The 25,448-nt window shown below is 38.1% G+C and overlaps 1 protein-coding gene across 3 annotated transcripts in view; it reads left to right on the forward strand.

The window, feature by feature from the left end:
• Nucleotides 1–25,448, forward strand: part of Hdac8 (histone deacetylase 8) — a 210,126-nt gene that overhangs the window by 84,806 nt on the left and 99,872 nt on the right. For all 3 annotated transcript variants that reach the window (XM_051178938.1, XM_051178936.1, XM_051178937.1), the window contains exons 8-9: nucleotides 13,067–13,239; nucleotides 16,211–16,305. In XM_051178938.1, the coding sequence (XP_051034895.1) occupies nucleotides 13,067–13,239; nucleotides 16,211–16,305 (268 nt within the window). The remainder of the gene's footprint in view (nucleotides 1–13,066; nucleotides 13,240–16,210; nucleotides 16,306–25,448) is intronic.

Genomic DNA, 25,448 nt, shown 5'->3' on the forward strand with positions numbered 1-25,448 from the left:
ACAAAGCTACATCATGAAAATTAAAAGAACAAAAGTTATATGAGGTTATTTGTGGTGGGTGGGCTTAGGGGGTTTCAGATTTGGTTTCTCTTTTACAGGTTTGGGTTTTTTAGATGTCTGAGGGACCAGTACAGCTTGTCTGGTGCTCAACGCAGAGAAAAAAAAGCATAGGAAATTGAATGCCTTCTGGATGTGTCCAAGAAGCACCCATGGCCCCCAATGAAATGACACATCATCGTCACTGCAGGGAGCCCCACACTAATTCCTTCCTCCCACAACTATTTGTAATAGATCTGAAGTCACTGAGGCATTTGCCATATGCTGAGTCCCCTGACAGCTTGAGTCTTTGCAGAATGAGTCAGCAGTACCTGAGCTGAGACAGGATTAAAAGAATGGGGAAAACAAATATACATATGGAAAGTTGACTGGCCTGCCTTTGGGGAGTGATTCTTTCAGTCCTTCCCACAGCCCTCTTCTGAATCCCATTAAATGCAGTGAGTTAGTGTTTATATCTTAAAGAGGAGCTTGGTTGTTGGCAAGAACTTTTCCCAGGCTGACTGAGGAAGCTTAAAGCATTAGTAATACTCTCCCTCTGTGGCCACCTAAGCTTTGTCAATTCTTAAGTTTCTCATTTTTTTCCACTTCTAGTGAGGGAGTCTCTAGATCAGAGGTCCTCAACCTTCCTAATTCTTCAACCCTTTAATACAGTTCGTCATGTTGTGATGACCCTCAACCATGAAATTCTTTTCATTGCTACTTCATAACTGCAATTTTGCTACTTATAAGTCATAATGTAAATATCTGATATGTAACCCCTAGGAAAAGGTCCTTTGTTGTGATATGCAGGTTGAGAACTGCTGCTCTAGAGGGTGTTGATTGTACTTGATAGAAAGCATGACAGATGCTTGCCTGGCCAAGCTGAGATACAGGCTAAAAAGTCAGGAGATGGGACCTGCTCACAGCCTGTCTCTATCACAGGCCTGCCGAGGCAGACAGCTTAGGGCCACCGTGTTGTGTCAGCAGCCATGATCATGACTGTAACAGTCAGTCTGGCATCCCACTGCCTGGAAATGAGAATTTAAATTCGTAATTCCTTAACATACCAATAATAAATACATGCTGTCCACCCACTCCCCCACAACACCACCAACACCGCTCATCTCATGTCCCCACTCCACTGCTGGAGGGAAAATGGCACCAGTGAATATGTCACGTGTGCTGAGCAGAAACTGGGTGAATGTCTCAAAGCTCTGGGGGCTTTTCTTTTACCTCCAAGTTTCATGCCTGCCATCAACCCTAGCTTTTTTTCCTCCTCAGGCTCCAACACCCTCCCCCAGATTAAGGCCTGCGGAAGTTTCTGTGCCTGCTTCTCCTCCTCATTTGCATAGCCCCCTCTGAAAAACCAGACTGAAGACTGGGGGATCAGGTTTCTCATCAAGAAAACTGCATTTCAAATGAATGTCTTGTGTGTTTATAAGGAAGTTACTAATGTAGCGTAATGAGATGCCTGTCTCCCCCTCCTTTCTAGGGAAGAGATTTTATACTTTCATAAGAACCTAAAATTAATGATTTACAGTGTAGGAAGTAGCACTGTTACAGCCGTTAGAAAAGGTTTCCCAAAAGCTATCTGGGGTGGCATTTCATTCACTTATTCATTTAATGACTATTTATTGAATGCCTACTATGTCTAAAGTATTGATTCCACGTTCAAGGAAGTTAGGGGAAATTTTAAAATGTTAGATAGAGATTGATTTTCGTATTCACACACATTTGAATAAAATAAAACATGGAAAGTTGCAAGAACCATAAATTTTAGGATGCTGTGGGCATTCAGATGAAATAAATCCTTCAGAAAAGGGCTTAATTAAGGAGGTAACATTTGATCTGGGTTCTAAAGGGTCCCTAATTACTCTGTCTTTACAAAGTGTGCAAATGTGTATGCATATTTATAAAATCTAGGTCAAGTTTGAATATACAGAAATTGTAAGGAAAGACGTTCTGTAGAGAGGGAGCCGTAAGATCAGAGTTGGAAGAAGCCGTGTTGTGTATGGAGAATAGCAGTGGTTTAGTTTGGCTGGACTGTAAAGTGACTGAGAGACAGAAGTTACAAAGACCAGAAAAGAGGGTGGGAACTGCAACATGGAGGAGCTGGAATTCATAGCTATACAAATTTGTGTCGTATTTTGGTAATCATTAAGCAAACTAGTAAAGGTATTAAAATGAGGAAATAATAAAATCAGAGTTTACTTGAGAAAATTAGTACTCAATAAGAATATTGTGATGTGGCATTCCTGTTATGTGAAACCAAGTGGGTGACATAGCTGGCCCATGACCTACTATACTACATAGTTCAGGAAGTCATGGAAGTAGGTAGATTGTAATAATTCAGAGGCTCCTCTTGACAGATGTATGATATTGCATGGACTCCTAAACTTCACTGTGCTGTAGTTGCCCCATCTAGAAAATAAGATTCATGATATGCCTGCCTTATAATTGTTATGAGGGTTAACTGTGCTAATACATATCAAGTGCATAGCACCGTACTCTGCTCTCAGTAAAGTCTTCAAAAAATGTTAACTGCTAGTATTGCCTCCATTCATGAAGAGATGGAATTTGGGATATCCTTTAAAGGATAACTATGCCTATAATGTAGACACGAAGAAAGGTGACTTTTAGCCACAAGGCAGCATGTGACAAAAGGCGTACTTGTATGAAGACGCAAAATGAATGAGGTAATCAGTTTGCCTGTGGGAATGACATATCATAGGCCAAGGGGTTATTGAGTAATAGGATTTTAAAAGGAAGCCATAGGTAGATCAGGAGGGACTTTGAATCATAACCTAAAGTGGAGGGACATTGAAGGATTTGGGGAGAGGGCAAGTGACTTGATCAAAAATTTTCCTAAGGAAAATTAACTATTTGGTAGTTTGTGTGAAGGATTGGACAGGAAAGAGACAGGGGTTATAAGGCTATATTCAAGTGTGCAACGAGAGAGATACTAATGATGAATAATAGGAGAGGAACGGGGTGGGGGATTTCACAGAGGCTTCATAATTTTTGCATGAGAGGCTGAAGGTGTGGCCATCATTAATAGATACAGAAAATGCAAGAAATAAGATGACAGGTTCAACGTGGTGCAAATGGAGCTGTAAATCACAGCTCCTCTGTACAAGCTGACAGACTGGTTCCAAAATTTATATGCAAATCCAACTGGGAATAGGCGAGACAATCTTGAAAAGAAAGGACAAAGTTGGGAAAATCATAGTTTCTAATCTTCAAATGTAACTATGAAGTTACAATAATCAAGAAATGTGATGGTGGCTTATGGGAAGTTGTATAGATGAATGGAACTGAGTTCAGAGATGAGAAGTCACTCTCCATATTTATAGTTATATGATTTTATGTAGTGGGTCAAGATCACTGAGTGGGATACCTGGATAACAACATGATGAAGTTGTATATATAAAACAGTTGACTTAAATCCAATATAAATGTAAATTCTAAATATTACAAAGCTGTTACACTAAAACATAGATTATGACCTTGGATTAAGGGATAGTTTCTTAGATATGACACCAAAAACAGAAGCAATGACAGCAAAAATGGGTAAAATAGACTGTTAAAAGTTGAAACTTTTTTTTTCATTTTTGAGATTATAATATAATGACAACAATACTCCTTTCCCTTTCCTCCCCTTGCTCTGTTTCAAATTCATGGCCTCTTTTTTCACTAATTGTTATAACATGCATGTATGTCCAAGTATATACATATATATTCCTAAATATAACCCGTTCGGTCTGTATAATTTACTTGTATGTATGCTTTCAGGTCAAATTTGTACTTCAAGTGACACTATCAAAAAAGTGCAAAGGTAACCCACAGAATGGGAGTGAATACTTGGAGTCATGGACTGGTGCCTGGGATATAATGAGAATTATTACAAAACATTGGTAAAAAGTCAACTCAGTGTAATAATTTTTTGATTTTTTGAGACAGGATTTCTCTCTGTAGCTTCGTAAACCAGGCTGGCCTCAAACTCAAAGAGATCAGCCTGTCTCTACTTCCTGAGTGCTAGGATTAAAGTTGTGCCCCACCACCGCCAGCCTCTCAACTCAGTTTAAATATGGGCAAAGGAAAGGAATGGAATGCTTTAAAGATGTCCACATGGCTAATAAACACATAAATACATACTCAACTTCATTAGTCATCAAGGAATTGATGACAAATGAAGGCCACAGTGAAAGGCAGGTCTGTAGCTCCGTGGCAGAGCTTAGGCAGGAGGCCCGAGGCCTGTGCAGTTGATAAAATGACATAGTATATCTTATGCACTAAGGTTGTATTTATGTATTTAAGAATATATATATATATGTATATATATATATATATATGAATGTAACAACAATTAGTGAAAAAAGAAGCCATGAATTTGAAAGAGAGCAAGGAGAGCTTGGAGACAGAAAAGAGAAGAGGAAAATGATGTAATTATATTGTAATCTCAATAAATAGTAAAAAAATTAAAAGAAAAATGTAAGTTTTGACAGATAATTTACAGCAAATATGATAAAACAAAGCGTAAAAACAATGTACATGAAAAAATGAATATTTTTAAGTATTCGCTTTTTCTTAAAAATTTTAATTCTTGAAAAACATAATAGCTATTTTATTTTAAAATAAACCAAGATAGAAAATAAGTGTTGACAAAAGGACTTTGGGGGCGCAGGCCCCATGGAGGGATGTTTCCTTGACCTGGAGACAGGAGAGAGGGCCTGGTCCCTGCTCCAAATGGCTTGACAGATTTGGATGACCCCACCTGGAGGGCATCGCCCTACATGTAGATTGGGGAGGTATGGGAGGGGAGGGTGGGAGGGGGTATGAGAAGGTGGGATGGAGAGGGAGCTGGGATCGATATGTAAAATAAAAATAATAATAAAATGAAAATTTTACATATTTTGAGCACAGTATGTTAATTCAAATAATACATAAGAATTGAATTAAAGTGATTGTCATTTGAAAAGAAAAGAAAAGAAGTGTTGATGTCAGAGAAACTAGGATACAAGGAGGACCCTCAAGAAGGGGAAAGGAACAAGATCTCCTGAGCATATTGGGAGTGGGGAGGAGCACTGAGTGGAGAGGGAGCTAGGAGAAAGAGAAGGGGAGGAGAGAATAACATGTGGGGCTAGAGAGATTGAATCGGGAACTAATAGAGTAGAGCAAGAGAGAGAGAGAAAACATAATAGAGGGAGCCATTATAGGTTTGAAGAGAAAACCGACTCTAGAGAAATGTCCAACGACCAACAAAGGTGACCCCCAACTAACAGAGCAACAGAGGAGAGGCTACCTTAAATGCCCTTCCCTGATAATGAGATTATTACTAACCTATATACAATCATAGAGCCCTCGTCTAGTAGCTGCTAGAAACAGAAGCAGACACTCACAGCTAAAACACTGAGCTGAACTGGAATCCAGTTGCAGAGAGGGAGGGGTGATAAGAAAAGGGGTCAAGACCAGGCTACAGAAACCCACAGAGACAGCTGACCTGAACAAGGAAGGGGCAGCTAATGGACCCCCCAGACTGATAGCTGGGAAACCAGCATTGGACCAACTCAGACCCCCTGAACATGGGTCTCAGTTAGAAGGCCTGGGCAGTCTGAGGGACCTCTGACAGTGGAACCAGGATGTATTCCTTGTGCACGAAAGGACTTTGGGAGCACGTTCCCCATGGAGGGATACTTCTATAGCCTAGAGGCAGGAGGGAGGGCCTAGTCCTTACTCCAAATGACTTGACAGATTTTGATGATCTCTCCTGGAAGGCATCACCTGTGGAGTGGGGGGGATGGGAGGGGGCCAGGGGGCATGGGAGGGAAGGAGGGAGAGGGAACTGGGATCAATATGTAAAATATGAAAAAATACTATATATGTGCATAAAGAAAATAAGTGTTGACAAGAATATAAAGATATTTGAACACTCAAACACTGCTAGTGGAAATGTATAATGATTGCAGCCACTATGGAAAAAAAGCTTGGCATTTCTCAAATGCTTAAACATAGAGTTATCACATGACCAACACACACATGCACACATACACACACACACACATATCCAGGAGAATTAAAAATGTGTCTACACAAAAACCTATGCATGAATGCCCACAGTTGCATTATTCATATTAATCAAATAGTAGAAATTATCCACATAGCTATGAATTTATGGATAGAGAAGCACACAATGAAATGTTTGTACATAAAAAGGAATGAAGAACCAGGTGTGATGTTGCATTCCTGTAATCTCAACCCTTGGGAAGTAGAGGCAGGATCAGGAGGTGTTCAGGGCCATCCTTGGCTACATAGTGAGTTTTAGTCCAGCCTGAACTACCTAAGACTCTATGTCAATAATCCCCACTAAAGAGAATAATATACTAGTTCATGTGATAACACTATGCTAAGTGAAAGAATCTGGACACAAGAGAGCACATATTTTATGATTCTACTTATATAAGGACAAAATTAGATAAATGTATAAAAATAGAAAGTAGAGCAATGCTTTCCAGGGTTTGTAGTTGGGAGAATGGTAGAATGAGTAGCGACTATTTGTGGTCACAAGGTTTCATCTGGGCACAATGAAAAAGTCCTAAAATGCTTTGTAGTTATGGCTACACGATTCTGTGGCTACAATTAAAAAACAAAACAAAATTGTACACTTTAAATGGAGGAATTATATGATATGAAAATATCAATTGTTTTAAATATGTGTTTGTGTGTGTGTGTGTGTCTGTGTGTATACACTTGTGCTAAAAGTCATCCTTTAGTATCTCATGAGCTCTTGTGTTTTTGAGACAAGGTCTTCGTGAACCTGTAGAGCAAATGAGGCTAGGCTAGCTGGTGAGCAAGTTGCACTGATCCTACTGTTTCTTGCTCCCCAGCACTAGATTACAAGTACTTGCCACCACACCTGGCCTTTTCATGAGTTCTGGGGAATCTTTCACCCTCAACCAACTAAACTATTTCCTTAGCCCCTGTTTTACGTATACTTTCAAAATATCTATTACTGGAGTAGTACGCACTGGAGCAACTGGACATCTTTGAGTAGAACCAGCTGCCAGATGCTTCTAAGAACTTTCAAAGGCTAACAGAGAAAAGGCTTCTGGTTAGGTGACTCAGTCAGCTCTCTCCCTGAGAACAGAAAGTAGACAGCAAGAGATATAGGGTTCTGTGCAGACAAGGAGGAAGAAATACAGGCTGTTTGTTACTCAAAGGAAGTAAATCCTTTGAGGTGCAGGAATAGAAGAAGAGAGAAAGAGCTCATGGTTGCTACATAGTCCTTAAAGCAACAGGGAAGAGAATCCAGAGAAGGTAGCCTCACGGAGAAGGAATCAATTGGAAGACATTTTCAGGTAGAGACAAGTACAGGAATGAACTCACTACACAGAGCCTCAACCACTTACCTTAAGCATGAGAGAGAAAAGAGTTGAGCTTGAAAGATTCACCTCAAACTTTTTATCAGCAGTTACGTTATCCATGGGGAGGAAATGGAGTTGAGGGGGATCTCTCATTTAATAACTTTTGTGTTTGGTATTTGTGGATGGGTAGTTTTCCTTTCAGACAGGGCCTTCCTGTATGGCTCTGTCCAGGTGCTCCCTGTGTGACCTGACCTCTCACACTTGTGTAGCTCATCCTGCCTCTGCTTCCCAAGTGCTAGGATTACAAGTATGCACTACCACACCCATCTTATTTTGAATTTTTGTTAATATATCAAGAATGTACTTTCATCTTAGTTTTTCTTTTAAGGCAGGCTCTTACCATGCAGCCCACTATCCTGCTCAGAGTTTTATTAGAATAGACACTGTAAGAAATGCAATTGTTTATCAGTTGGAAATACAATAAAGGATTGCCCAAAGTTACAGTAGCTAAGTGGTCTTTAGTAATCTATAAATGTTGATGAAATTTGATGATCTGGAGTTGTAAACATACATTGTAGTGAAAAAAAATTCTTTTGAATTCTCAGCTTATTATAATAGAAAAGGACAGAAAATGTGGATAGCGTGGTTTATTCAAAGACAAGGCAAAAATGACCATTTGTGAGGAAATTAATAATGCTTGTCAGAGTTTCTGAAATCATTAACCGTATTCTCTTTAAGAAAACGGGTGGGCTGGTGGCTTGAAAACAGGAAGTGATCAGACAATCAGAGTTTTAACAACAATAAAGGGCAAACACAAGCCAGACAGTGTGGCACACCTTTAATCCCGGCATTGGGGAAGAAGAGGCAGGCAGGTCTCTATGAGTTCAAGGCCAGCCTGGTCTACAGAGAAAATTCCAGGACAGCCAAGGCTGTTACACAGAGAAACCCTATCTGAAAAAAAGAAGCACACACACACACACACACACACACACACACACACACACACACACACACACACGGAGGGAGTGGAGAGGCGTGGAAAGCGCAATAAGGACATGGGAAGACAGGAAACTGTACCGGAGAAAATAGTTCAGAGTTTAGTGTCTTAGATGTAAAATGGTTCCAAGTATTGCTTTGCTTATCAAACCACCAAAAGTGGCCATGCTTAGGAAAACTAAAGTAGGGTACAGACAGACACTGCTGTTGTTGAAATCAGAAAGAAAGATAATGTCAGAGAATTAGGACAGTCCTTGGAGAAAAAGTGAGGTCATTTTTGTTTTGTTTTGTTTGATTCTGTAAACTCATTGTCAACTTTGTACCTACCTGGCATATAGTAGGCATTCAATTTCTATTCGTTTGTTGGACGGATGGACATATGGATGGATGGGTGGGTGGATGGATGGACAAACAAACAAAGCACAGAACAGTATTTTGGACTTCTCTGTTTTCTATGCCTACTGAGCCATCAACACCATCAGGTCTTTGCCTCTGGCTTCTTTTTTCCCCTCTTTGGTTTTGTTGAGACAGGGTCTCACTATGTATTTGCAGCTAATCTGCTAATTCACTACTAACCCAGGCTGCCTGAAATCCTCTTACTTCAATCTCCTGTGTACTAGGGTTATAAATATATGTTATCACCACTAGTTTAAGAAATAATAGGTACTTAACTCTGGGTTTAAGTGAGTGAACAAATACTGAACCACAGAGAATAATTACAAGGGAAGAGAAAGGTTAAAAATTGAATTTTAATATTTGTTTAATATAAGCAAATGATGCTGACTTCAAAGTGGAAATATGAAGCCAGGTTTACTGGCACAGGTCTATAATTTCAACACTCAGAAAGCTAAAGCAGGGTGTTTTCATGAGTTCTAGACTAGCCTGAGCTACATAATGAGACCATTATCTCAAAAACCAAAAAACAATGAGAGAAGGGTATATGAACTAGGAAATGGTAATTTCACTACATACCACCCATTCATAGCCCCCTACCCCTAACAATCTGCCTACCCTTCTCACATTTTTCCTTAAGTTTTTCCAGACTTACCTGGCCTTGCTTCATTCCCCTATTGTCCTAGAGAGCTTCTATGTCCCTTGTGTCATTTCCTTTGCTGCTCGGCTTTGTGATTTTGTTCTTACACACATCTACAGTCAGAGCTCTTAAGTATAATTTTTAGCAAGATCAGTACTTATAGATGTCCAGGTGCGCCAATTTGACTGTCAAATCAAATGAAAACCTGAGTAGTTTTCCATGCCCACTATCCAGCTTTCTGTAGACTGAGGTATATTCAGTGTACAAAATGCCTTACCTTTTTCAAAGCTTCTGATTACTGTTTTCTCTACCCATCCAGAGCCCGTTTCATCAGAACTCCCTGAAGACTCATTTTCCCTACAGCTCTAATGAAGACAACTGTTCCAGAAACACATCCCTTCCTTTCCTTCCTCTCTCCTAATTACCAGTCATGAACATTATAGGTATCTTCTTTTCTTGGGTATCGCTCCATGTTACTCTATTAATTCTGTCATGGAATTTCCTCTCAAGTCCCTGTCTTTCTTATGTCAGCAGCCTGTAGATGGTTGTAAAATCAGCCTTCAGGTTATTCAACACTTGCGTTCACTTATCCCCAATACACACAGTATACACATTGTGCATGTACTTGCACACACACTGTTTTAGACGTTTCACAAATTTTATATAAAAAGCCATATTCATTTATTTCTGTCGTTATATACCTCCACTTGCAGTTTCTAGCCTGCATGTTACCTGTACTCTCTTCTCTGAACCTCCTCTCCTCTTAGTACTCTCCATAACCATCCTTGCCAGTTCCCCTAACTTTATTCCACAAGCCTTCAACTTCTTTTTCTGCTGTGCTTTTTGTTTTAACATTTCTGGTGATCAAATTCAGGTCTTAACACCTGCTACTTTCTATGCTTTAAAAAGGCTTTAAAATTTTTAATTGAATTTATTTTATGGGGGGGGGACACATTGCCATTGCTGCTTGTGAAGGTCAGAGGACAACTTCCAGGAGTTGGTTCTCTCCTACTATGTGGATACTGGAGAATGAACTTGGGTCATCAGGCTTGGCTGCAAATGTCTACCCACTGGGTTACCCCACTGGCTTTAACACACTTTTATTTCACAATAAGCACACATTCACAGGAGATTACAAGGGAAGTCCTGTGCACTCTACCAAGTGTAACAACTTGCACAATTACAGTACATCACCAAAACTGAAGAGATTAATTTGGTATAGTTTATTGACTTCATTCATGTTCCACCAATTTTGCATACATTCATGTATGTGTATGTATATGAAATTTTATCATATCTGAAGCCTCACATGACAACTATATTCAAAACACAGACCTATACCATCACATGGTTGTTTCATACTACCCCTGTCCTATCATAGCCATCTAGAACTACTGACAATGACTAATCTCTTCCCTCTGTAGTTATGACTTTACAATGTTATATGAATGGAATCACACACACAGTATGTATATTTTTGAGATTGACCTTATGTACTCAGCATACTGTCCTTGTAATCTTTCCAAATTCTTTGCATATAATAACGGTTTGTTTCTTCATGTTGATGAATAGTATTCCACTGCTGTGGATGCTGGTTTGTTTACCCATTTACCTATTAAAGTATGTTTGGATTTTTTTCCAGTTAAAGCTATTTTGTGTAAAGATGCTACACACAGTCATGTACAAGTTCCTACATGAAAATAAGCCTTAACTTTCTGGAATAAATTGCCCAAGAGTGCAATTGCTAGCTCATATGGCAAGTCTATTTTTAGTTTTGACAGGAACTGCTAAATTATTTTCCAGAGTGGCTATACCATTTTACATTCCCACTAACAAGATATGTGTGATCTAGTCTCCACATCTTCACCAGGAATTATTATCACTGTTTCCTCCTAGCCATCTTGAGAGTTGGCTCGTATATGGTGCTTCTCATCTTTCAGGACCTAAAGAGCCATTATAGCCTCAGTAGAGTCTTTCCTAACCTCACCTGGAGAAGTCTCTCCCTTGTGCCATCTCTGATACTTCATTTATCATTGCATTTTAATTATTTACTGTCAGGGTCCGTGTAGTCCCCTCTATTCTGAGCTACATGATAATACAATCCGTGCCAGATTCATCTTGATTCCTGGAGTATCTGGTCCAGTTCCATTCTGGGCACATAGTGGGTGCTCAGTAAGTGTATGATCAGTGAAAGGAAGAATGGGTGGAAAGAATGGTAGCCCCCCAACTAGAAACCTTCTTAAAATAGACATGACGCCTTCCTCTGTATCTCCCAGCAGCAGTTAATAGGGAGTGCTGTTTGTGTAGGTGCTCAATAAATGTCGCCTAAACTGTTCAGGTGGCTTATCTTCCCTCTGCACCCATGAGATAAGCACATGAAAGAGAGAATAGACCTATGAATCCTTGCATTAGGGATCATATGTCATAAATTTTGTAATATTCTTATAATCTTTACAATCACTCAGCTTTCGTCTGTGTGTTGAAAAATCAAAACAATATAGTCCTTTAAGCCAAAGAATGCCTCTGTGACCATCATTTCATACCATGGTTACATATGAATTGGGGAGGGCAGTGTTTTGCGTTCCTGAATTCCTTTTGTCATCTCAGAAGGATCTGGGATTTTTCTGTTTTTCTGCACTGGTGTAATTTGACATGTTGATTATGAAAGGGTCATTAACTTCAACATTTTTGATCACTTTTTGACTCTGTATTTTCTCAACTCTGAAGTCTGTTAATTTGCACTTGTTTATATGTCTCTGTAAGACTTACTCTGGCTCTTGAGGACTGGGATATGTTTTGTCTGGAAAGTAGATTGTAAGCCCCTTGAGAGCAAGGACCTTATAATTCCTAGGAATGCATTCTGGACATTGTCAGTGTTCAATTAATGATAATATTTGAAGCCTGAGTAAGGTTACCTGTCACATGGACATTTCCCTTTTCATCTATAAGGCTCTATGCCCTCTGCAAATAGCAGGCTGATTTGATAGCATTGATTCTACCCAAAATTACACTATTGGCCATTGCAACTTGTTCTTTTAGATACTTTCAATTGTAATTCTTGATCAGTTGATACTGTTCTCCTTATAATACCATGGTTGCATATGCACTGGGGAGGACTGTATTTCAGAACCCTCAAGTCCTTTGCATAATGAAAAGTAAGCTGATACCATTTAGGCTTTTCAAGGCTTATGCTCCTTGCCCCCACTGATAATTAGGTGATAAACTCAAGGTGTGATTGCTATCTAAAATTATCAGAAGGAAACCTTCATAACTATTCAGTGTATATGCTTTATTGGGGTTCTAAAATGGAATAAATGTGTATACTATGCTTCATGGTTATGAAAGTTACTACATAGATATGAAGTGTTCAGTGAAGTCAAGGTTCTGAAATAAAAAGGGTGAATTTGTTCGTTGGTAATGGTGGAAGTAGGGGAATTGTTATTGTAAGTCAGGTTTATTGAAGTATAATACACATACAGCCAGGTTTACCCTTTAAGCTGGACAATGTGATGTGATGGACAGGTTACATTTCAATTACTAGATAATTCAGCTATCCCTCCAACACACTTTACCTCACTGCAAAGCCCTAACTAAAACTCATCTTTTTCTGATAATTTATTTGTGTTCTTCCTCTTTCCAGTGTACTAAAGGAAGTGTACCAGGCCTTCAATCCTAAAGCAGTGGTTTTACAGCTGGGTGCAGATACCATGGCTGGGGATCCAATGTGTTCCTTTAACATGACACCGGTGGGGATCGGCAAGTGTCTGAAGTATGTCCTTCAGTGGCAATTGGCCACTCTGATTTTAGGAGGAGGTGAGTACAAAGTAAAGTCACCAAGAGAACTTGTCAATCTTTCTCCACATTTTCTTGGTAGAGGAGATACGCTGATTTTCTTGGATTGGGTAGTACTAAGCTGCCTATGGCCCAGAAGCCCAAGTCTATAAACTAAATCACCTGTAGAGTTCAGCATAGACTCTGGCTCATTCCCAGTCACCTTGACATGGACTTTAACACCTAGGTACTCTATAGTTTGTTTTAAATCTGAAATAAAGGTTAAAAGTAGAACACTTGCCTAGCATACACAAGACTCTGTGTTCAAACCTGAGCGAAAAACAAGAAGTGGGGCGTCAGTGGCTCACACTTTAGTCCAAGCACTCAGGAAGCAGAGGCAGGCAGATATCTGTGAGTTCGAGGCCAGCCTGGTCTACAGAGTGAGTGCCAGGATAGCCAGGGCTATCTTGAAAAAGCAAAAACCAAACCAAAACAACAACAACAAAACACAAAACAAAAAGGAAGAAGAAATTATCTCAGATTATAATAGAGGATGTCAGCCCCCAAAGACTGAGGCCTTTTCTGTCAGAGTAGTCATTAATTTTCTTCTCACAATAATGTTTTGGAAACACACCAATGAAATTTTATCTCTACTCATATATGAATAGTAAATATATAAATTAATTAAATATCTAAGATGAATTCAAGAACTACTTGTTCCCCCTAAAGCATGATTTTGTTATAATGAAGCAAACTTGAGACATCTATAGTCTCTTGAGCATTCTTGCTTCCCTCATAGCGGTACTTACATTATTCAACTAACAATGCTATGTCTGTTTGATAGAAGCATTTATGTGTCTGGAACCTTGCCCAACCTCAGTCTCCTTTATAGGTGACTTAGGATCTTCTGTCTCTTTACCACCTACAATCTTTATTTCATTGGATCAGTATATTGGTGTATTAAAGTATGGTCAAGTGGAATGAGATTGAAATGCACATATATGTCACAAGGCATGGCAGCACATGTTTATAATCCTAGTATTTGGGAAATAGAATCAAGAAGCTTGGGAGTTAATGGTTATCATGAGCTACACAAGACCTTGTCTCAAAAATGTACAAATGGACTAAGGTTCAGTTCCAAACCCTCACATGGCAGCTCAACCCTTTGTAACTCCCTCTTCTGGCCTCTGTGGGCACCCAGCATGTACATGGTATACATTCATACATGGTGGCAAAATACTCATACACATAAAATATTTGTAAAGAAATTAAATGCATATATGTTGAACAAGCTAATAGTTTTATCACCCTCTAGTTAAATCCAAGTTCAGGTAAATTCTTGGAAGGCCTTATGTAAACAAGTGTGCTTGCAGCTCAAATACACCAACCTAGTCCTTTGGCATCTTCAAACCCCAGAGGGATCAAAATTAAAACTGATTACAAGAGACACTCTCTTATAAAAAGCTGGCAAGAAATTTATTAAGTTCATCTCCAGATAAAAGATAAAATTGATAAGCACTGCATGTCATATTGCTTTCCTTAACAACACTAAGGATGGTAATTATGGTACAGGTCCAGCTGGGGTGGGGGGAAGACCTTTCTACAATAGACATCTGTGAGAATTTAACATTTGTCTGAGACTACAGCCTTCTCTTGAAGAGTTTATTAGCATTAGCTCAAGTCCTTTCGCCTTTTTAACCTAAAGTATGGCCCTTGAATATGTAAGTATAAATATTTTATGAAGTATATGCGTTCCTGAAAATGCCTGTGCATAAGTGAAATTTTGCAAATCAAGTAATATGATGTATATACTAGAGATAGCATACTCCTTAAATAAAAACTATAGTGATTCTTTTTTGAATTAATAACTATGCCAAATAAGTCTGTCCTACAGACTAATTTTTCATGCCAGGAATGTTTAAAGAGAATACTCAACTGTATAGCTGAAATTCTCTGCTCTCATTAACACATAGACAATTAGTAGAGACAGCTACATTCCCAAGCTTTTTCAGATCAGTCCCACTAAGGCCTGAAAGACACACTCCAGAAACCCCAGCCTCCCTGACCTTTCAAATAGTAAGAAAGCTTAAGAAAAAGGTAATGGCAGGTCCCAGTTTATATATGTTTGCCCAGTGTAATAAGGAATAGTGTCTCCTATTGTTCTTCAAAGTATATCATTTTGGATGCTAATGTATATGGTCACCCTACCTAAATAGAGCTGGTTTTATTTCCTTTGGTCTGCTGTGAGGTTAGGAAATCATTCCATTTTACCCTTATACTCTTGGAATTTAGCTAAAGGCCAATGTTCTAATGCTTGCATGGCAAAGCACATCCATTCAGCACAAAAATATGCTGATTATTAACCAGTGTAATATGGCTGCTGGGTGACTGTGACAGGACCTGATGTGATGGGTCAGTGTGTCAATCATCAGTCCTTTCCTCATCTCACTTTCTTTGATCTCTGCCACCAGGCTTGCATTTTGTGGTGGAAAGGAATGCTGATATTAAAAGAAGGAAGTCTGTTTCTGTCAGCACTTTCCTTTTCTTTTTCCTGGATGCCTTTAGGGCTAGATATGCCAATAGCTTTAAAATACAAATCACAGCCAGCAGTCACTTTATAGAATTGTTACAAAATTCATCTGAGAAACCATCACATCAGGTAGGTCACCTCCAGACATCTGGGTTCCAGGGTTCCCCGACTCACTAATGTCTCTTGGTGGAACTGAGGTACTTTGTTTGCTTGGGTGCATATTTGCTAAGGAGATGAGAGCCTCTTTAATCGATATTGCCCTTGAAATTCCAAGTCCCACTCTGCATGATCTGACTGGTCCCCCAAAAGTCTACCCACTAAGTGATTTACAAATACCATCAAGTAATGTTTAAGTAAGATTCTGCAAGTTGGATTTGTCTTTGTAGACCTTTTATTAAAACCATTTTCTCTCCTTCCTTATTCCTTTCCCTCTCCTGTTTTGTGACTATTCTTTCCTAACTTCACAATTCTTGACGGAGACAGGAGGCTATAACCTTGCCAACACGGCTCGTTGCTGGACATACTTGACCGGGGTCATCCTAGGGAAAACACTATCCTCTGAGATCCCAGATCATGAGGTAAGTAAGGCTCTGACAAGTCCTCTCTTCTTTAAGGGGAAGAGCTGAGTCATTCTACCTAATCAAAATCACGTCCTCACCACTCAATACCGTTTTGTTGAGAGACACTTCAATAACAATAACACACTGTTTTGGCAGAATAGTGGACTCTTGTTCCAAAATAGTCAAGACCTTCTGCTTTTTTTTTTTTTATAAAAGCTCTCAAAGGCCAACCAACTTTAATTTCTCAATTAATTACAGAGACTGTGGGAAGGGGTCACCTGTTCACACAAAGAACTCTTTGGAATATGTACATTATTTTCAGCCCCTAGCCTCAAAAGGGAAGGGGTTCAATTTTAAATACATACGCTAGGTTTTGGTCTGTTTTCACGGGTGCCATAGGGGAGATGTGACACATATCCTTTGGTTGTCATCCTGTTCTCAGTTGTCTTCTACTAACATAAAGTTCAGGAACCATAATCACTAAGAAATTCAGGTCTGGTGGATTTCCAGCAATTAGAGGTACAGATATTGGGGCTGGACCATCCAAACTGGGAAACCTGTCGTCTGAACCGTTGCCATTTTTTCTGATATGAGATAGTCTTTACAAAGAGATGTCTGTTTTAGTTTTCCCAAAACAAGTACTAAAAGCTGTCTGGGACTTGTGAATGTTACGATAATCACTAATTCAAAGGTGTACCCCATTTTTCCCCACCTACTTCTACCCCTGGCAGGGAGCATATTATCACTGATGAGGCTAGAGCCACAAACCTTAGACCATGTAACTTAAAATAACAAAGGAGTCTGTGAAGCCCTCTTTCTTCAGCTATTTCCAAAAGATGAGGGATAGTGCTTTACTTGTAATGTTGTGATTTCTGCCAAACGTATTGCTGTATACTTGAGAGCATTATGCTTTATGAAGTCACTATTATTTTTTTTTTTAAATTAGAAGTAACTTAAACTAATTTGCTTCCATTTTTCCTCTAACCATAGGTGAGGTATAATATGTAACTCAGAGAAACCACTCAATATGTCTAGAATACAAATAGAAGGCAAGCTGTAATTTGAGACAATTTGCTAGTGTCAGGGTTAATGGAAGTCTCTTTTCTTGACTTGACTTACCTTTATTCAGTATTTGGAAGCTTAATGAAATATAAAGGTAAGTGCTGTGAACAAATGTAATTGCTGTTATTGCTGTGGGAATATCTCAGATTGCATTGTAATTTAGAGAACTGGGAACTCTAAAAACTGATCAAGTTATGTCAGAAAGCAGCCATAAGCTGTAGAAGTCTGAATTGAGAGTGAGTGTTGTGTTCCTCAGAAACAAAAGCAAATCCAATGATTCATCTGTATTAAAAGAGTGATAAAATTTCAATAAACACGAATATTGCCTTTGGTACCTGGAGAAGCTATGTGCAGGAACAGATGTAGGTTTAGCCTTATGGATTGAGATGCTGTGTTTTTATATAGATTCATTCTACAAGATTAAATGAGATGTAAAATGTGTCAAGTGCCTGAGACACAATTCATGGCACCTAATAGACATTTCAGAAATGCAACTTCTTACTTTCCCTTTTCATGTTCCATACTTCCTATACCCAGACGTTTATGACTCTGTCATTCATGAATTTGTCTAAACCCTTTGTGAATCCCGTCTGTCATATTCTTCTGGTATAAGAGATATGAGTCATCCAAAAAGGAACAAAGAAGAAAATTGAAATGACAGTATTCAAGTACAATGAGATATCATTTTAATGAAAATTGCCAAAAATAAACCACACAGTATGAAGTTTGTTGTCACAATACACAATTGTGCACAAATATCCTTGTGCTCTTCTGCAATCAAATCAACAAATGGTAGATAAAAAGATTTTCTGTGTATCCAGTATTTGGTGGGAACTGTAGTACTTTGGGTGTCTTAAAGGATGCAAAGGTCAGGAAGACCTTTTCCCTATCTCACGTGGCTGAAGAGGGAGAGTGTGCCTGGGGAGCTGTGCTGGTACACAGATAATGATAGTGAAGAGGAGAGCAGGGGCTCTAAGGCTAGACAGGCATGCTCACGCAGACCAGCAATCTCAGCATTCTGGCCACTAAAGCAGGAGGACTGTGAGTTTGAAGCCAGCTTGGGCTACACAAGCTGGGCCACTAAAGAGACCTCATCTCAGTTTTAAAACATCAAAAAGATGGGGGCTGGAGAGATGGCTCAGTGGTCTCAATGACTGAAGACCCAGGTTTGAAGGCACTCATGTGGTAGCTTAAAAACTGTCTATAACTCCAGTTTCGGGGGATCTGACACATTTTTCTGGCCTCCACGGACACCAGCCATATCACTGGTGCATAGACACACATGCAAGCAAAACACCTTACACATAATTTGTTCAGAGTAACCAGAAGATGGTAGACACAATTTGTTCAGAGTAACCAGAAGATGGTAGACACAGTGACTATGGAGATGTACACCAACTATGAAGGGAGTACAAAGGAGAGCACAAAATACCCTGCCCTCTGAGAGCCAAAAAGGGACTTGAGAGACACAGTCAGCACAGTCACAAGGACAAGCTATTGCAACAGTTAGCTATGGCTCGGCTGACCTTCTCACTATCTCTGCTCTCATTCTTGGACTTTGTTCTTCCATCTCCTATGATAATACTCCTCCTCCTCCCAGTGCCCTTTCCCCACTTCTGTGCTGTCTTCCTAGGTCCAGCTGCAATCCCCGTGACTGTAAAAAAAAAAAACCCCTTTAGCCTTATTCATTTAACAACCATTCATGGGACCCCCTACTACTGGCCAGGACGTTTTCAGATCTGAATTCAGATACACAAACAAGGTAACCCCGGTGTCCTCAAAAAAATACTGCCCTCTAATTGAGGCAACAAAACAGTGTGTTCAAATCCAGGACAGGCAGGGAGCAAAAGGGACAGAGCGTTGAACTGAGAGTGCTGGTGCACAGCTGTAGTCTAGCATTCAGCAGGCTGAGGCAGGAGGATCACAAAGTTCAAGGATAGCATGTTCCAGCACCAACCAGTGAAACACTGAACCTTTGAACTGGATATTCAAAATTGATTGAGTTTGCTAAGTGAGGAAGAGGAAGGTCTGTACGGTACAGAAAGGGAACAGAAATGGTAAAAGAACAGTAAGAAATGTACTATGTAACATGGACTATATGAGAGAATAAGAACACTTGGGGCTTTAGTGGTAACTGTGACCGGATATGAAGAGCCTTAAACTCTTCACAGGTGAACTTGGCTTTTATAAAACTAACATGGGGCTGGAGAGATGGTTCAGTGGTTTTGAAAAGCAACATAAAGCCAGCAATCAGGGAGTTGACATCAGCCTAGAAATTGGGAAGCCATGTTGGACAGGCAAGTATGAAGTCAAGAGACATTACATCTGGGAAAGGTTAAGAGAAATGGAGCATGTGTGGGCCCTGAAACTCTACCATGGGAAGCCCAAATATGACATGAACCCATAAAAAGGCCAGTACATGGATAAGTAGCACTATTACACGGAAAGGTGGCCAGTACATGGATAAGTAGCACTCTTACACGGAAAGGTAGTCTATAATCTAGCTTTGCTATTTAGATCCCATGATCTATGTTTGAGTAAAGCAGTTTCATGGACAGATTGAACATTTATAATCCAAAAATCTGAAATCAGAAGTAACTTTTTGAGCACCAACTTATAATTATCAGTTTTACTAAGAAAAAAATACTTTACCAGACTGCTTTTGATAAAATGGTTAGGAAACTATACATGTAGCCACTAAAGTAAATGAAATTGATGTATATAAAATTGATGTTACTAATGTAAAGGTCTTTTGTTATAGTCCACTGAATTTATATGTATTTTTATGTCTTAATAGCTATTCTAATCTGTGAACCCATTTACTTATATAGTCTCAAATTTCAAATTTTAATTTAAACTCTACAACAGGCCTTACACAAATTTTGTTAAATTTATTCTTAAGTTATTTCATAGTACTGATTTTTTTTGTGCATGGAATATCCTAAATGATTTCTAAGTGTTTGTTGCCAAAATGTAGATCTTAAGTAGAATATTGATCTTGAATAATATAAGCATGTATCTTGCTTTTTCTGTAATTGCTTAGCATGTTCCTTGTATGTGAGCATTCCATATATGAATTTAGAATTTTAAGTTGCCTTAGACAGTCTTTATGCCTTTTCTTTCTTTTTTTCTTGTCTTACTGCACTGGTTGTAACTGTGGGTTAAGAGCACCAATACAGTGTTGAGTGAGAAAACTGTGAACATCCTTACCTTTGCTTGTTCCTATTCAACAAGAGAAAGTACTTAAAATTTCCCTGTAAAGTGTGATGTTAACCATAACATATTTTCCCAAGTACATTTATTAAGAAAAGAATGTTCTCTTTTATTTCTAATTAAAGATGTCTTCTCATAAATGAATATGGGATTTTGTTAAATACTTCTTCATCTACTAAAATAGTCTAGCATCCATTATTGCATTAGAATAGTGGCTTACACTGAATTTTTTTCATGTAAAATAACTGCATTCCTGGGATAAGACCTACGTGGTAGTGATGTATTATCTTGTTTATTTAGTTTGCTGAAACTTGGTCAAGAGTTATTGTGTCTTGATGAGGAACGTTGACCTGTTGTTTCTTGCAATGTATTTATCTGGTTTTGATATCAGAACAATAGTTATCTTATAAACATTACTTGGAAAAAATGTCACCTCCTCTTTTGCTTTCCGAAAGAATTTGTGTAGGATGGATATGATGGTTTCTAAATTGTTTAATAGAATTCACTGGTTTTGAAACTCTTTGAGCCTAGACTTTTCTTTATGGGAAAGTTTTGATTTGTAATGTTTTGTGGCTGTTAAGTTTGATGATTGGACTGGAGAGATGGCTCAGCAATAAAAGGCTAGGCTCACAACCAAAAATATAAGATTGAGGATCATTTATTGATTCCACATTACTAGTTTGTCTTTCAAGAAATGTTTTCCTTTACTCATTATTATTGTCTTAAATGTCTACAGATCTATAGGGATGCCCCTTCTCTCATGTGAGGTATTGATAACCTCTATTTATTATTATTGTTATTTTAACTCATGGTCTATCAAGTTTCCTGAAGTGTAGTTTTTTTTTCTTTTTCTTTTATGTATGTGTACATGTTTGTGTGTGTGGCTATGAGAGTGGATGCACATGAATGTTTACATATACATGTGTGAAAGTGAGAGTTTGAATTGTCTTTCTAATTCACTTCCCACCATATTGGTTTTTGTTTTTTTGTTTTTGTTTGTTTGTTTGTTTGTTTTTTGAGACAGGGTCTCTCTCTCAACCTGGAACTAACAGAGATCTTATTGTCTCTGCCTCCCCAACACTGACATGTCATATAATGGCTTTTACATGGGTACTGGAAATCAAACATAGGTCTTCATGCTTGCCTGACAAGCAAGTTACCAATTGAATCATTCACCAGCTCCTGCTTTTGTGTGTGTGAGAAACAAGGCTGCACAGAGCCTAAATAACCTGCTATGTAGCTGAGGATGACCCTTCCTGAGTGGTGAAATTACAAGTGTGTGTCAAGATGTCAAGCTTGTAGTGCTTTTTGCTTTTTCAGAGAACTTCATAGACTTGATTTTTCTTTTCAATTTCCTTATTTATGTTATTCTTCTCTCTTGTCCCTTTTTGTGTTGTTTTTAGTTCTTTTTAGTTTCATATCATAGAAACATAGCTCATTGGGCCAGATAAGATGGTGCATGCCTTTAATCCCAGGGCAAATGGATTTCTGTGAGTTTAAGGTCAGCTTGGTCAACACAGCAAGTTTCAGGTTAGGCTAGATAGTGAGAACCTATCTCAAAACAAAACTTAGCTCATTGATTGTTTTTATGCTTTTGTCTAATATGAGCATTTTGAGCTATAGATTTCTATGTAAGCACCAATTTAGATGCTTCTTGCAGATTTTGGTAATTTTTAAAATATTCATATGATGCAAAATATTTTCTCCTTTAACATATGACTTAGTTTAAAATATAGAGGCTTTATCTTTAATTGATTTTTAAATAATTAAGCTTTTCTTATGGTTATTTTTGAGATTATAATTACATCATTTCCCCCTTCCACTTTTTACCCCCAAATTCTCCCATATACCCCTTTCTTTTCTTTTCAATTCATTAACCTCTATTTTTCATTAATTCTTATTACATATATATATATATATATATATATATATATGCATATATTCCCCAATATAACCTGTTCAGTCTGTATAATGTCACTTGTATGTATATTTTCAGGGCTGACCATTTGGTAGTCTTCTCTGGGGAAGACTATCTCTCCTGCTCTCAGCTTTCCTTAGTTACCTGTAATTCTTTGTGTAGGTTTGAGGCTTTGTGGGCTTTCCACCATCCACATTAGCATGTCTGCTGGTGTCATCTTGTTCAGCTCACACTTTGCTAGTCATGTTAGTGAGACTTTATGGGTACAGCTTCTGACATTCCTACTAGTCACATTCTCACAGCAAATCCTTCATCCTCTGGCTCTTACAATCTGGAGTTTCAGTGGTTGTGAACCACCATGTGGGTGCTAGTATCTGAACCCAGGTCCTCTACAAAAACAAGTGCTGTTAGTCACTGAGCCATTTCTCTAGCCCCTATATCTTATTTTTATTTAATTTTGTTGTTACCGGAGAACAAATTCAGCATATTTTCAATTCTTTTGTGTTTACTGAAAATTTTATGGGTCATATATGATTTATCTTAGAAAATGTTTACTATATAATCTGTAAAGAATATGTGGTCTGCTGTTGTTGAATGACATTTCTGGCATTATCAACTAAGTTACATTGACTGAGAATGTGGCTTACATCTTCTATATCACTACTGAATTTTTATTGTTTGTTCTGTCAATTGCTGAGAGACCTGAAATCTCCAAAATAATTTAACTATTTTTAAGTTCTATTAACTTGGACTTCATATACTTTTGAAAGCTTGCTATTAGATGCATAAGCACTGAGGGTTGTTATGTCTTCTTGGTGAATTAACTCCTTTGTTATTATGAGATCACCCTCTTTATCAATCTGGTTATCTTCATTATTTTGAATTCCACTTCATCCAATTTACATATTGCTACACATTTCTTTATTATTGCTTGCATGATAAATCTTTTTCTCTCCTTTTACTTTTAACATATCAACACCTTCATATATGTAGTAGATTTATATTAACAGCATATAGTGATGCTATCATAATCCAGTATGATAATTTCTGCCTATTAGTTGCTATATTTGAATCAGTTTATATATTTAGCTTTATATCTACCTGTTTGTTTTCTGTTTGTCTCATCTGCTTTTTGTCCCTCCCTCTTCCCCTCCCTCCCTTCCTTTCTTTCTTCTTTTTAATAGGGTCTCTACATGTAGCCTTGGCTGTCCAGGGACTCACTGTAGACCAAGCTTGCCTCAACCTCACAGACAGACTCCTTTCTCTGTCTCCTTTGATCCTCATGCCTTTTAATTAAAGGCATACACCAACACACCTGGCTCTGTCCCTTTCTTTTGAATCAAATGATTTTAGAGTTTTAGTTTGTTTTGTGGTGCTAGAGTTGGAACCTAGGACCTTGTGCATGCTAATATTAATTCAAAAGAAAGAGACAAAGAATGGATGAAACAAGTAGAAAACAAGTAGGAAGATAGATATAAAACTAAACATATTTTTACGATTTTGTTTTTATCCCATTACTTGCCTACTAACTATAATTAGGTTTGACTTTTTTATAGTTGATTTGGCTTTTACACCATAATTTTATTATATTTTGTTGAGAGAGAGAGTACGTGTGTGTGTGTATTTATGTGGATGTGCACATGTCAGGATGCATGCACTTGTGGAAGCCAGGAGACAAGTTAGGAAAAGTCTATTCTCCTCCTTCTGCTGTGTGAATCCCAGGGATTGAACTGAAGTCATCAGATTTGGTGGCAAGCACCTTTACTGTTTGAGCCATCTTACCGGCCCAAGCATGAACTTTGAATTTAGAGTTTATTTTCAAATACTGTTACTTAACTTAACATACAGCAATGTTCTTCAATTTCTCCTTTTCCTTTCTAGTATTATAGTCAGATACTTCTTTTTAACATTGTAAACTCTTTAATGCATTGTTACCTGTTTTGCTTTAAATGGTCAGTTATTTTTTTATTTTAAAATATTTGCTAATTTACTTAAAATAAGAATAATAAATTCAATTTGTCCTACTGCAAATAACATGTTATGATGAAAAGGAACTATCTTCCAAGACTTAAAGAAATCCCATGAGAGGGGCTGGAGAGATGGCTCAGTGGTTAAGAGCACTTGATGCTCTTGCAAAGGATCTGGGTTTAATTCCCAGCACCCACATGGCAACTCACACTCATCTGAAACTCCAGTTTCAGGGGATATGTCCTGTCCTGGTGTCTGTGGGTTCCATGTATATGTGTGATGTACAGATATACATGCAGGGAAACAGTAATACACATAAATTAAAAAATAAATCTTAAGAAATCCCATGAGAAGAAATGCTATTGTTATAGACTTCCACCCGTTTCTTTACTATCTGACTTAGTAGGTAACAGTTAATTCCCCATAGGTGCTTCTCCTTTTAATCTACATTAACATTGTTCTAGTTAAAGTATATGTCAAAACTGCAGCTTTGCAGATGAAAAGGAAGGAAAGCTTAACTGGAAAAGTAAGGAATGCTTTAATAATCTTTTCTGATAATTATGTGAATTCTTTGAATGCACCAAAAGTCTACAGATGGTAGTTTCTTTAAAGTTAAATGCAGTATGGAACCTGAAGGCATCTCAATACATTTTTACATACTATTGGGTTAAATCTGTATTTTGAATGGATATTTGACCCCTCTTATATATAGTATTTGAAAAAATATCAGTTCACTGAGTTAAAAAAAACATTCAAAATGTTCACACATTTTATGCAGCTTAAAAAACATTGATATCATCACCAAATTCACTGGGGGAAGCTTAAGTTTTGAATGCTGTCAAGCTCACAGTGGCAGAATCAAGTTCTCAGAAATCATAGTTTCACTAAAAACCATGTTATCATTGGCAACAAACACATCAGTTGTGTACCAGAAAATTATAGGCTCACTTTATTTTTCAGAAAACATTTGCCAGATACCCAAATATTTAATCATAATATT

This window comes from Phodopus roborovskii, unplaced genomic scaffold (assembly GCF_943737965.1).
Source record: "Phodopus roborovskii unplaced genomic scaffold, PHOROB, whole genome shotgun sequence".
Classification (NCBI taxonomy): Eukaryota; Metazoa; Chordata; class Mammalia; order Rodentia; family Cricetidae; genus Phodopus; species Phodopus roborovskii.